Source organism: Podarcis liolepis (genome assembly GCF_965112155.1).
Source record: "Podarcis liolepis genome assembly, chromosome: 2".
NCBI classification, from domain to species: Eukaryota; Metazoa; Chordata; class Lepidosauria; order Squamata; family Lacertidae; genus Podarcis; species Podarcis liolepis.
Genome location: NC_139555.1, coordinates 3,417,982 through 3,433,168, shown reverse-complemented (window position 1 = coordinate 3,433,168; position 15,187 = coordinate 3,417,982). Strand labels below are relative to the sequence as shown.

The 15,187-nt window shown below is 41.6% G+C and overlaps 1 protein-coding gene across 3 annotated transcripts in view; it reads right to left on the bottom strand.

Annotated features, from left to right (window-relative positions):
- LRP1 (LDL receptor related protein 1) overlaps positions 1–15,187 on the bottom strand; it is a 326,669-nt gene that overhangs the window by 221,493 nt on the left and 89,989 nt on the right. For all 3 annotated transcript variants that reach the window (XM_083486061.1, XM_083486059.1, XM_083486060.1), the window contains one exon: positions 813–950. In XM_083486061.1, coding sequence (XP_083342187.1) covers positions 813–950 — 138 coding nt within the window. The remainder of the gene's footprint in view (positions 1–812; positions 951–15,187) is intronic.

Here is a 15,187-nt window from a genome sequence, read left to right as displayed (position 1 = left end):
AAATTCTGAGGCAGTGAGGAGGGGGAATTCGCAAGGGGCCGCAATGGAAGACAGGACAAAGGTGCCTGTTCTGATGTTTATCCGCTAAAGATTGCTCCCTCACAATGCTATTTTGCACAGAAGAAGCAGTGGTCAGTGCATTAAAAAAATGAAATAACCAGATTATGTGAGGTTCCAGTCTGCAGCTTGAAAACTAATTGCTGTAGGCTGTTAATCATTTACCACATTTCTATTTGATAATGACTAAAATAAAGGAAATGTAGGATAGATGTAAGGCAGTAATATGAGAAATTAATACTATACTGCTTTGCAACTCGTAGACCTATGGCCTCACTAACATTAATTACAAAAATTAAGCTTAGTGTTCTGATTAAAATCTATACCCACCTTTCCTTAGAGTGCATCTGTCAATATATCTAGTTCCGGTTCATTATGCTTCTGTAATTACTTACTATTCCACTAACAACCACAACTCTTACTCACCATTCCCTTATTAATACAATCTAGATTCCAACAGTCCTTTTGCTGTAACATGGCAATTCAGCTGTTCAGCAGTCAGCACTCCAGTCAGTAGAATCCACACACACCCTTTGCTCCCAGCAGCGCCTGCATTCATCTCTAACTTCTTTTCTATCAAGGAAACCAAGGCAACATTCATGGGGCTCCCATCCACCCAAGTCCAAATCTATTAAACTGTGGCTAAGTGTACCTTCAGACTATACCCTGGATGACACCAGCCTTCGCTGCACCCAGGGCTTCTCCACCAGTAACAGCTTCTGCACAGCATCAGGTGAGACAGGGAAACAGCTTACCTTGGCAGTGGGGCCCTTCATCTGAACCATCCACACAGTCGCGTTTGCCATTGCATAGCTTGGACATGTGGATGCAAAGGTCAGTGCCCAGGCAGCTGTGTTCATTAGGATGGCATCGGGACACTTTGCTCTGTGGACCTGGAAATGGGAAAAAAATGGGAAGATAAGCATAACACCAAGGACCAGAATTAATAGGAATACAAGGAGCCAGAAACAAAGCCTCTTAAGTGTGAGGTGGTACACACTCAGGCATGCAAAAAACCCCACCAGATACTAATGACTCTGTATCTGTTTGCATAAGGGGTAGGAGCATGCATAGTTTTCCTCCAAGTAGTTCAAGGTTGTATACCTAGCTCTCCCTTTCCACATCTGGACTGCAAGAGGCTGGGGTAGATGACCCTCAGGGTATCTTCCAACACTACAGTTCTATGATTCTATCATCTTCTTCTCACAGTGACTGGCTCAATGTCACCCAGGCAGCTTTATGGTTACGTGGGGATTGGAACCCTGGTCTGCCATATTCTAGTGCAATGCTACACCACAATGGCTCTTGAAATAAAACACACACCAAAATGCTGTATCTCAGTGGGTACAGTGTTGGGCTACAAGAGACCTACATTCCAATACTTGCTCAGGCCAAGAATCCCACTGTGAGGTTCTTAGACAAATATCAACTAGCTATGTTCTGTTCCTGATTCTGCTATTGCCATGCTCAGTTAAATTGTGCATTTTTTTCATCTCAGTCTCTACTTTACAAAATGGATTTGAATTCACATGTACTCATACCTGCTTGTGCATTTCCCTTACATTTCTGGTTGGCCATTGTGAAGACAGAACGCAGGACTAGATGGGCCTTTGGTTTAATTCAGCAGGGCTCTTATATGCTCCCCACCACCACTGCACTACCAACCTTAAGACTTGTTTTCAAAAAAAGTCAATTCCCATCAGCAGCTTCAAATAGAGGGTTAATTAAGGAGGATCGTTTACAGTCCATGGGAGGGGGTCATGGAGTGACCCAGCCTATCAGTCAAAGTGGTCCACCACACAGAAAAAGACCCATTGATCAACCACTTAATCACAACTGGGGCAAGCATCATTAACAAGCCACTTTATTTCTTGAAGAAGCTAATAAACAAGCTAGTTTTATTTTTTGTGACTAGCTTGTGGTGCACTCCAAAAGGCTGGATTAGACAGGAATTTTTAACCTCAGAAAACCACTTTAAAAGTAGCTGTTCTTTTGCCCATAAATATATGTCCTTTAATTGATTTGGCTGGAACCCAAAGACAAATAAAACTGGGAAGGTCACAACTGAGAAGATAAGAAAGTCTGGACCAAGAGCTGGGATACTCTAACCAGCTATGAAATTCAAGGGGCAAGAAGAAGCAGAAGACTCCATTCTGTTTACAACAGTTTGCCTGCGGTGGTTATAGATTTGATATCACAAAATGTTTCCATTAAGTGACACTTAAGTCAGAGCCATTAACTCCATGTGATGGTTTATTGCAGCCTCCCCAACCCAGTGCTATCCAGATGCCAGTGTGGCCAATGGCAACAGATGATGGGAGTTGGAAAATGTCAATCCCCTTTCCTACCCGGGCAGTTCTCTTTCCACAAGGACCGATACTGATGCTGAAATCCAGCATCGCCTGAGCTCTGTGCGTGCAGCTTTCTCCCGATTGAAGCACAGAGTGAGGACTGGGACATTCGCAGGGAAACCCAAATGCTTGTTAATAAAGCTATTGTACTACCAACTTTACTGCACGCTTATGAAACATAGACCATTTATAAACACCATCTCCAACTCCTCAAAATATTCCATTAACAGTGTCTCCAAAAAAAATGCACACATCACTTGGGAAGACAGGTGAACAAATGTCAGTGTACTGGAAGAAGCAAAGCTCACCAGTGTCAAAGCAATGATTCTTCAACATCAACTTGGTTGGACTGGTCATGTTGTTCAGATGCTTGATTATCGTCTTCCAAAACAACTACTCTATTCCCAGCTTAAGAATGGAAAGCGAAATACGGGTGGACAATGAAAGATGTTTAAAGACGCTCTCTATGCAAATCTTTAAAAAATGTATAAGCACTGATAACTGGAAAACACTGGCTTGTGAGCACTCCAAAGGTGTCATGGACTTTGAAGAAGCACAAACTCAGGGCGAAAAGGAGAAACGAGCTAAGAAGAAGGCACGTTTGGCAAACCCTCATCATGATCAACTCCTGTCCGGAAACCTATGTCCCCACTGTTAAAGTATGTGTGGCTCCAGAGTTGGCCTCCACAGTCAGTTACGGACTCACGATTAAGACCGTGTTCATGGAAGACAACCTTACTCGGCTACGAGTGATCGCCAAAGAAGAAAAAGAAGAAAGTTGGGAGTTGTAGTCCAACAACATCTGGAGGGCACCAGTTTAAGATGTGCTTGAACTGGCCACTTTAATTTTGAGGGTAAAGCAGCCCCTCTTGCCAAAACATAGAAAGCTGCTTTATCCAGGCTCAGGCTATTGGTTCATCTAGGTCAGCTTTGCCCACACTGACTGGCAGCAGCTCTCCAGAATTTCAGGCAGGGGGCATATCCAGTAATAGTGGGAGTTGCCAAGAATTGAATCTGGGGCCTTCTGAACAGAAGGCAGATGCTGTACCTCTAAGCTACGGCCTATTATTAAATTCATTCCAAGCAAGCACTTTGGGGCAGGGTGGGGACAGAGAATGGCAAAAACTGAGTATCATTTCACTGAAATTCATTTATTTGTACATTGCTTACATGTCTTTTCCCATCCTTTTCTGTCCATCTCAACAGTGGTTATGCTTGTATGGGATCTTACACCAGTCTAGTCATGACCAGAAATGTCACAGGAAAAACTGTGGCTTCATGACTATCAGGATTGTCCCAGACCTGTCTTAAGTATTAAGTATTAATGCCTGATTTAAATACTTTCCCCCCCCTTCTGAAGTCCATGGGCTCCGGAACATGGAGTACGATTGGGATTCCCTGGTGTTCGCATGCACATATTTGCCAGTATTACTTCCCTAAGCCTAACATACAGGGGTATTAACAGTGGCAACCCCACAAACCCCACCTCCCATTCCCTTTATCTCCAAATACTGCCTGAGCCAAATCTCGCCTGTCAGCACCAGCATGGGACTGCAGAAGGTCTCTGTCTCTGGGGGCTGTTAGCTGGCCCTTTCTCACGCCACTATGGCACCAACCTCAAGGCTTCCTTATCTTCCAGGCAAAGGGGGAAAACAGCACTATGAAATCTGGAGTTCAAGGACTTGCTTTTGCAGGAGTCCTCAGCCAATCTCGAGAAGTCCCAGTACAAGAGACAACAGTTCTGTTGGTGATTACAGGAGGAATTTAGTTTACTCTTCTGCCTTTTTTGCAAATGCTCTCTTACATAGGCTTAAAACTTGTAAAGGAAGCTATATGGCAGATGTTTTGGAAGTGCCAACCATATTTGCAAGTGGGTGAAAAGCACTACAAACCAACTTACTCAGAGACCAATTTATCAAATTAAATCACATTTCATGTTCCCTACCCCTGTCAATTCTTTGCATCTTTGTTTTTAAATCACACTTTATAACATAAATAACAAAAAAAAAAACATTGCACAACTACAACATACATATTTTATCCTGATTTTTTTAAAGTCAACTTACGTTCAAGTTCAAAACAATGCACTGAACTGTATTCGCAGTATTCAAAAAATGGGTTCCAGTTGGAAACTATTTTGGCCTTTGTCTTTTTGCTTTGGTTTTTATGTAATAAATTAATCTGGCCCAAATCTATGCTGGCTGATGAATGTGCATTCAGTTATTATTCTTGTTATTTTAAAAGACAACTGTGTTCTTTCTGGTTATTGTTACTTATAAAGGCACCTTAAGTCAGAGCAATGGTGTTGGACTGCAACTCCCTCCCATCAGCCCTCGCCAGCATGGCCAATGGTCAGCAATGTTGAGAGTTGTAGTCCAATAACATCTGAGGGAACCATGGTTACCCCAGTTCAGTTGATCTAAATAGGTTTTGAATCCAGCTCTCTAATAACTTAGGCAAATGTGTCCAACAGGGTCTAATAGGGTAATGTGCAGTAGACAAGAAGTTCTGTGATGATTATTACATTCAGGTAGGTAGCCGTGTTGGTCTGGCGCAGTCGAAATAAATAAATTAAAAATTGTCCCAGTAGCACCTTAGAGACCAACTAAAGTTTGTTCTGGGTATAAGCTTTCTGTTATCTGAAGAAGTGTGCATGCACACGAAAGCTTATACCCAGAACAAACATAGTTGGTCTCTAAGGTGCTACTGGACAATTTTTTAATTTATTTGATTTTTACATTGGAATCATTGCACATGTAATCAATCTCTGCTGAGCTACAGCAAATGCCTATGCTGCGTATAAACTCACAAAATGGTTACTTCAAGCTCTCAGAGGAAAAAAACAGATGTAAGGAACCAGTTAGCCTGCGGTAGCAGCATGACATCTTAGGAAGGAATGAGGATACCATTTTGCTAGGCTGCTTTTATGTTTAAGGATTAGGACTATCAATAAACTTGAAAGCTTGCAATAAGGATTTATAAGTGCATCAGTTCAAATAAAGACAGGGATGGAGTGTGGAATTTCAAATTTCTCTGTTACCTGTTTTAATAATACATATTTTCAGAATCATATTAATGCTTTGGAAAATGCAATAATCTGCCTGGGCTTCAGGAACTGAATGCAGAGCACCCTAGATCTATAAAGCAGTGGTGGGAGAAATGATGGTAACGAAAATACAACGCGTTGAGAATCAAGATTAGTGTGATGGTAATCAAGGTGCAGTTTTGACCTAGAGGTATAGAAGTACAGTGGCCAAGAGAATGAACTGGCCTGCATCAAGGGTTGTTGTAAATATACCCTGAGCACTTAAGAAAAATCACTATAAATATGAAAACGTGGGGTTTTCCTGACCTATCAAAATTAAGGTGGAGAGGGAACAGAGCCATATTCTCCCTTCCTTGACCCAGACAGCCTGCATGTTCTATAGCACTTTGCATGTCCACAGGGCATAAACTCCTACAGAATTCCAGTTTTGCAGAAGCTTTCATTTTGCAAAACAGTGTGAATATTAGTGCAGCTATCTCACCCTAGTAGTAGCTCAGCTTAGTGGTCTACTCACGAGAGTGGTGTAATACACACACAAAGCTTTATTGTGGTCTATAGACCCACAATACACAGTACAACAATAGTATATATCAACAGTTGTTAAGATGTAAGATTGACCTTGCTAGCCAACAGAGCAGCTTTAGCCTGTACATACTGATTTCTGATTTTTACTGCCTCCGAGAGGAATTTTGTTACAGCCAGTTTAATAGTATCAATCTTATCCTCAAGGAGAACCCTGACAAGAAAAGAGTCAGCAATTCCAGGTTGTTTGGGATTGATTAGATGCTGTCTAACCTGTCTAGGGACACGGGTGGCGCTGTGGTCTAAACCACTGAGCCTCTTGGGCCTGCCGATCAGAAGGTTGGCGGTTCAAATCCTTGCGATGGGGTGAGCACCCGTTGCTTGGTCCCAGCTCCTGCCAACCTAGCAGTTCGAAAGCATACCACTTAAAGCATTTGTGTACCACTTTAACAGTCATGGCTTCCCCCCAAGAATCTTGGTAAATACGGTCAAATTCTTAAAGTAGGGAGATAACAAAAAAACCTGCTGATATTGGATTCATGACACAGATGGGCCACAGGTCACATGTGAGCGAGATCGGAAATCACTAAAGGCAACATCCCATAACCTCTGTTTCACAGTTTTGAGGGCAATATCATACTCCAGGTGGGGAAGAAAAGATGATGGAAGACCTATCAAAGAGGCCTTACAGGCTATGTTGTTGTTTTTTACCAGGAGCTGATGTACTCCTCGTTCATCCAATGAAGGAGTAGACCGTTCCCAAGGCCATACATGCAGAATCTTAGCCAATATTTCAAAGCACTTCACATGTAATACTTGAAGTGGGAACTCACCAAAGACTACACTGCTAGTTTTATTATTAGAAATTGCAAAAGGCAATCACAGAAGCAGATGTTGTGATATTCCACAGCAGGAAAATCTCTGAAAGTGCCATATCCACACTAGCTCCCACTCCAAATTTTAGAGGAAAATGGAGATCAGTCGCAATTTGCCAAAGCCTTGCTACAATAAGCCTCTCATTCCTCAAAACCACAAATAACTGGGGCCTAGCCTTCTCTCACAATGATCACCCTCTTTGAAATATTGTTTACAGAGAACTGGCAAACATCCCGGAAGAATCTCCTCTCTTATCGTAATCTGAAATCAATTGCTCTAGAGCAATTTATGAGAAAAGGCTTTGCAGTCCTTTATTCAGGGATGCTTGCCTCTAAGCTCAACTAAGAACACAACAAGAGCCTGACTAGTCTGAGGCCCACCTAGTCCAACATCCTTTGTTTCTCCCAGTGGCCAACCAGGTGCACCTATGGAAAGCCCATAAGCAGGCCATGACTCAATCGCTGCTCCCCAGACGACTCTGACCTTGGAGGTAATGTATAGCCATCATAACCAGCAGCCTCTGACAGCCTGATCCTATATGAATTTCTCTACTCTCTCTTCAAAGCTGCCCAATTTGGCAGCCCTCGTTATATCCTGTAATGGGGGGTGGGATTTCATAGAGTAACTACGTGCTGTGTGAAGTAAGACATTAATCAAACAATCAGCTTCATTAGATGACACTGGTTCCAGTATTATGCAAGACAGCCTCCTCCCTGACTCACAGCATGCATACTTTATGTTCTTCCACTGTGTCTCTCCTCTTCCTCACAGTTTTTCTAAGCTAAAAAGCCCCAGATGTTGTGAACATTCCTCACAGAGGAGATGGTCCAGCCCCATGATCTTCCCCAGGTGTGTGGCCAATAGACAGGAATAATGAGAGTTGCAGTCCAACATCTGCAATCACACACACACACAACCCAACAACATCTACAATGAATAAATAACAGCAACATTAAATGATCCAGCAACTGCAGTAAAGATGCTGAGCAGAGCAAGACCGTGTCTACATATAACACCTCTGTTCAAAGATCTGCACTGGTTACCCATTTGCTGTATATAAAGCCCTAAACAGCTTGAGACCATTTTACTTGAGGGATCACCTTGTCCTGTATGTGCCTGCTTGACCACTTTGTAACAGTGTCCGTTCCGCAGAACAGAAGCCCCACAATACTTGTTCCAGCACTTTGGAACTCCCTGCCTATTGACATCAGGCATTTTCACTGTATCCTTTTCAGCACCTGCTTACAACATTTTTGTTCAGGAAAGCCTATCCAGACACAGGTGTGTTATCATCTCTTTTGAGTTTATTGCTTATTCCAATTTATTTTTAAAAATGTTTATCATTAATTGCTTTTAACTGTTTTTATTTATAATTTTAAAATTGATTGTAACTTGCTTAGAGGTTTTGTTGCAATCATGCAGTACCTTTAAAGAATTAAATATATCTGGGGAGCTAAATTTGGGGAAAGCTGGATAAGGTAGCATATGGGCTTTGGGGAGAAACATAGCTTTGTTGAATGTTTTCAGAGCGAATCATGGTTCAGTGATGTATATTTCTGCATATGGAAGTTTCCGATTTCAATCCCTAGCATCTCCTTTTAAGGTTTTCAAGTAGCAGGCCTGGGGAAAATGTCTACCCAGGATACTGGAGAACAGACAAGAATGAGTGAAACTGACCGACTCCTTATCAAACACACTGCCACAATATTGAGTCCTAGATTATTTCTCCTTGACGGCTTCCACACAGCTGTTGCATTATACTTGTAAATAGCATCTAGGGCAGGGGTCTGCAACCTTTAAGACAAAAAGAGCCACTTGGACCCGTTTCCGAAGAAAAAAAAACTGGGAGCCGCAAAACCATTGCGACATTTAAAACAAATATATCTCTGGAGCCGCGATCTGACAGCGGGCGGGAAGGTGACGTCGGGACGGTGCATGACTAACGCACGCACCGCCCCCATGCGACGTCACAGCCAGTACAACGCCCGCCACAGTGGGGAGTGTCGGGGCGAACAATGCGCCTCCTCCCCTCGCTAGTATCCGCCCCAGAGCCGCAGCAAAGGTGTAAAAGCGCCACATGTGGCTCCGGATCTAGGGCGTTTGCTCTTGTCTCCTTCAAAAAGGGGGTAAGTTAAGGGTGAGGGGGCTTCGCATATGAGGAAACAACTGCAGAGACTGATCCATCAGGCTTTTCTCATTCATTCTTCTAAAATAAATCTGCACACAGAAACCAAAGCAAAAGCTCTGCTGTCAGGAAATTGAATCACTGGGTCCAAAGAAAAGTGCTAACTCTGCAATCATAATGGAATGGATTCTGGGCACTCACAGAGCACACCATCCCCCTGGTTTGCACCAGAAAGACTTAACTGGAATCCAGCCTAAGATTACTGGTCCAGAGATTATGTATTAATTTATTTATTACCGTACATTTGTACACCACTCTATACCCATAGATCTCAGTATAGTAAATTAATTGGCTTAAATCAGCATAGGTGGCTTTTTGAGATACTGGCTCACTTCCCACATGATGGGAATGCTTTATTGTGAACACACCTAGCTGAGATAGTTTTCTCCTCCAACTAACGTTCAGAGCAAACCAACCCCCATCCCCAACTCAGCATTCCATAATTCTGTTTATTTATTTATGTATTTTTTATGACATCTGCATACTGTCTTTCATCAAAAGATATCAGGGTGGTTCACAAGATAAAACAGGAGATAAAAGCACAGATAGTGTTTTTAATTGTGTATTGACAAATGTACTTTTTTCTGACTGACGGTCGAATAAAAGGATGATGATGAAGCACAGATAGTTAAAACAGAAACATCAGAACTAGGGATAATAATTTGTTTCACTCCAACAAACTACAAATCAGTAAGCCAAGAATACACCTTGGCTACAGATCATGGTTTGTTGAGAGTGAAACAAACCATGGTGCCTGGTTTGGACATATAGTGGGGGAGGAGAGCTGAAAATAATGCCAATATTTTTCACATCTGGCAAACCAATGTGCCCTTTGGTTTCAGGTAATACAAGGGTAGATGAGTCTAAAAAGTCCAGGACACAAATTTTCACAAAAATCTCTACAGGCTATGGTGGCTCATTTATTAGAAGTAATGTATTTAGCATTAACTCTGGAAGTATAGACTCGATTCTGACCAAACTAAGCCTCCTGGTGTATATTTTGCTTTAGGAGGCTTAGTTTGGTCAGGAACGGCTGACAACAAACATGGTGGGAGAATGTCTAACATAATAGTGACATTATTAACAGTGATCAGGCAAACATCTCTTAATATAGTTTTATTTATTATTGATGAAATGCAAAACCAGGAATTGTAATATTATGCATGACTCTCACTACTTGCCATCTTCTCGCCCCGTTTCAACTCATGTTTTGAAATCTCCTAATGATACAATTATAAGCATCTCAACCCAATGGTGAGAATGGGTTGTCTTCAAAGTTAGTCATGCTCAAAGGAAATCCACTGAAATTAATATACAACTGACATCTGTTAATTTCAATGGGTGTACTCTACGTAGAACCTAGATGGGTACAGCCCAATATTTATAAGATCAGATACTGCAGCCAGCCTCTCCAAAAAGTATTAATTTCCAGTGAATTCACCACACAACCACCAAACAGAAGAAGAACGAGGAGGTGGTTATGTAGGAATAATAAAAAATTGAATGAATGTGGAGAGGGAATGTGGTTTTAATTCATTTTTATGTTCCTGGAATTACAAAGGCTGAATACATTCTTACTTAACTAAGCCTGCAAAAAAGAAAAAGAAAAAAGTTTGCTCTATTGTACAAACAAGAAGAAAATCATACATGTTTTCAACGTTAAAGCTACTTGCATGGCCAAGGTAGGATTTGTATCTAGGTCACAAATACTTTCTGCCATAGCCTACAAACTTATTTAATGATTCAGGAAGAAGTTGGATATTTGACAGATGATGTTTCAACATTCACAGACAGGCACTCTGTGAAAAACGGAGTTCACTAACAGATCCTCATATTCTGAGAAATGGGAACTGGGCCTCAATTTCCCCAATTTTCAGGCCCAGCATATAAATTGCCTCAGGTGGGATTAGCTCCTCCTACCACCAGACTATCCTTGTGACACTAGTCCCCTCTCATTTCCCAAAAAGGGGCTGAGGCAGGACAGCTGATGTACAAGCCTTGCAGTTGTAGCACAGCCCTCATTTCTAAGACCTAAACACTGCCAGTTTCTTTCAAACATGCTCAGATTACTTCTGGGAAATTTGGCAAATTGAGTTCTCAGTACCTCCCAGCTTACTCTGTTCAGCTGGAAGGCACCAGGAAGCCCAAAGTTAGGGTTGCCATATGTCTGGGAAATCCCAGACACATCCTCTTTTGGGGAGCCAACATGCCCATCCGGGAAGATTTTTACATTTTAAAGGAAATTTTCAGGGTTTGGGAGGATTTGTTTGTTAGCTTGTTTTTTTTCTTTTGACTCGGGCGCAGGTGGCTCAGGTTGTCCTCCTTTTTGCTCTTCAAGATATGGCAACCCTACCAAGGTCTACATCAGCAATGAATCCTTCAGAGCAGGAATGGCCAACATAGCACCCACAGGTGACATGGCACCCATGGAGACCTTCAATGATGCTCCTTGGCAGGGGGCCCAGGCTCTGAGCTTCCATTTTAATTTTTAAAAGTATCTAGCCCGCTTAGAAAGTTAGGAAACAAAATGTAGAGGGATCCTTCTAAGTGATTTCTGTTAAACGAACCAGTCTGCCAACTGCTGTCAGTGTATTTAGCCAATGAGTGATGTCAAAGCTGTGATCTTTCCTGTGGTGGGTTCAGTTGTGATCTGGTACTCCGTATAAATTATTTTCTGTGAATTCCACTACACAATTAATATAGAAACCCAGGAAACCATTAAGAATTCACTGTATAAATTAACTTGCAGTACAATGGTATACATGTCTACACAGAAGCAAGTCTATTGTGTTTAGTGAGGCTTGCCCCAGTTAAGTGGGTACAAGATCATAGAATCACAGAACTGTAGAGTTGGAAGGGGCCACAGGGGTTATCTAGTCCAACTCCCTGCAATGCAGGAATCTTTTGCCCAATGCGGGGCTCAAACCCATAACTCTGATATTTGGCTTAGGGTTGACATTGGAGGAAACAGGATTCTTGTGCCTTTAAAAGTTGCATCTCTGCAATCAGGTAGAGCAGGACAGAGTTGACTTCTCATGGTAAGCTTGAGATTGTCTTCTTGGGGGCGGGGGCAGCAGCGACTGCACTCTCTAACTTTGTGTTGTGCCGTGCCCCTCCAGGGCAGTCATTTCGTGACTGGCACCCACAGCACTCTCTCAGAATCCAAAAGGTGGCCGATTCCTGCTTCAGAACATGCCATTTGAATACAGTATAGGACTTTAACAAATTCAAAGCAATTTGTTAACACATAGTTGGTCCAGATACACAGAAAGAATCAACGCAACCCCTACTTTCCCTGCCACAAAGTTGGATAATCCCAAAAGCTACCTTGGCAAATTAGCTTACACAACATAGCAGAAGCAAAAAGAAGATGCTGCAGTAATGGAAACACATTCTGCGTTCACATTACTCCCAATTGGCTTTAGTACCTTGAAAAATGTACAACATAATGGAGTTGGGGAGGTTCCTACACGGGAAAAATCTGTTTTAACTCAAGTGTCCTAATTCAAATTGCTTTCAATAGTTAATGTCCAAGTGTGGAGAAACTTGACAAGATTGGTTCTGAGTTAATTTCACTCCTGCTTGCACTCCCTCATCTTTTTCTTTTTTTAAAAAAGGCATGTGAGCAAATTTCCCTCTTATAAGTTCATTAGTAACAATGAAATCTTCTGATTGCAAGAAAAATATTTCATGTTTTTAGGGTTGTTTATTAAATGTATGTACAGTAAATATGCTAAATCAGATCATTCTTCAATGCAAACTGAAAACTTTCTGAGGCATCTTACCCTATGCAGATTACCAATTTGCACAGAAAATTTTTCCAATTCAGCAGTGGCGTAGCGTGGGTTGTCAGCACCCGGGGCAAGGCAAGTAATTTGCGCCCCCTAACCCGTGGATTTGCGCCCCCTAACCCATGGATTTGCGCACCCTAACAAAATGGAATGTTTATGCCATGACATGTCTACCATATTGCCTTCAAGTCTCTTAAAAGCTATTAATTTGTGCACATCCCCACACAACAAATGAAGTCACCCACTTGAAGGGAAGGCTCCCCCCCCACTGCAGACTCACTAGTCAATCTGGCCTGGAAAAACTCCTTCCCAGCCACTACAATGAATTTCAGTGCTCTAGCATCAACTTGAATCTTCTTCTTTTACTGTTTCTATTACACTTCATATTTCTCAGTGTCAAGTAACCATGCCAAAAATTTATAGCCTTTTTTCTGATCTTGGGGCTACCCTGCTGAATGCACTAGTACCCTTCAGGAGTAAATGCGGGGGGGCCTGCAACTTAGGGTGGGTGGGTGTTTTGTTTTGTTTTGTTTTTTACAAGGAGCTCAGCACAAAAAACATTTCTGTCATTTTCCATGTAAAATCAAATAATACTGGGATAAAAGATGACAGACAGTAGAGAAATCTAAAAGCAAAATGACTGCTGCTAACTATCTAGGCTTTCTGAAAACTGGGTAAGTGTAGGTGTGGAATTGGTGACTAATCACAACTGCCATCCATTTCAACAGTCAGCTTTGCCTTCACTTTAATTCATTAGCAACAGAAAGTACATTATCTGATGCAATCTATTCAGCTTTGTAACAAACCTTTTCTGTCATATCTGATTAATGATAACATTAACCAAATGTGATTTTGGTTAAATACTGTGCAACACCCCTCCGTTTTAATTTTTAAAAGGGAACAAAATGCTTGCTTAGAAGAAAAACAGTCCAATTTCCACATTGGTCCTGCTGGTGTGCATTGCTGCTGCCCAAAAAACTCTCAGAATTTCCTGCTGTACCTTCTGCAGATATGGGAAGGCTTGCATGGCAAATGGTTTTTCTAGTAAGAGTGGTTTAGGGTTAGTTTTGCATAAACAAAGCAGGTTTCAGCAGTGATTATTTATTCATATAGGGTTTAAAAACTAAAGTTGTTTGTGTGAACTATACATTCAGGGCTCGCCACCAATGTTGCATTCATATATATTTTGTCAGTTAGAAAACTCACCCATGGTTTTTTGCAATGCACAAAAAAGGCCATGAAGCTACGAGTGTGTGCCAAGTTTGGCTTACCTAACTGGTCCCTTTCCTGAATGCTCAAACCAACATCTAGTCCACTCCACTTCCTGTTACGGAAGTTGCCTTACCCAAGTCAGACCACTGGGTCCATATGGGTCAGAACTGTCTACACTGACTAGCAGCGGCTCTCCAGGGTTTAAGGCAGGAATCTCTCTCAGCTCCATCTGGAGACACCAGGAATTGGGGCCTTCTGCACGAAAAGCAGGTGTTCGACCACTGAGCTACGGCCCTTCCCCAACATTCACTTAGCAATGTATTTATTTGAAATGTTTAAGTATTTTGTTAACTTCGTTTGTGTTAAATATCTATTCTGTAGTTGACCTCCTTTGTAATGTTTTATTCTGAAATCTTTAAGACAATATTTTAGTTTTCTGTTAATTATGTTGCTTTGTTTTATAGATGTTTTATTGATGTTTTAATATTCTGTAAACCGCTTTGAGATTTTTCTTAAAAATATAAAGTGGTATAGAAATGAAATGAAATGAAAAAGAAAGAAAGAAACTTGTATCAAAAGCAATACCTCTAGCTATGTTGCAATGCACACATAATTATTTTATTTGTTTGATTGTTTTAGATATTAGCATCATATCTTTTAGGACAAAGAGCTCACAGGATTGCTTACAAAAAATAAGCATAAAAACCACAAGAAGTCACAATGCACAAAGTATTTTAAAGCATGCCAGTTCCAACACACTCACCAACATAAAATTACTGTAGTCACAAAAGGCTCTAATAAAGCAAGACAAACCCTATTCAGGCTCTGTCCAAAGAAAATTAAAGAGGGCATTTGGCAGATTTCCCTAGGAAGGGAATTCTGATGGGGGGGGGCACCACTGAAAAGGGCCTGGCTCTGGGGCCCATCAACCTGTTCTTGTTGCCACAGAAATTTCACCTAAAATTCAATGGAAGTGTTAGGGTTCTTCCTCGAGCAAAACATTGAAGGAATTTTAGTGGAAGCCCAAAGTGTTTTTGTAACACTAGTGACACTTCTCAGGATAATGGCTGTTCCTGGGGAGGGGCAACAGCTCAGTGGCAAAGTGCATGAACGCTTTGAGTCCCAGGTTCAATCCCTGGCAGCTCCA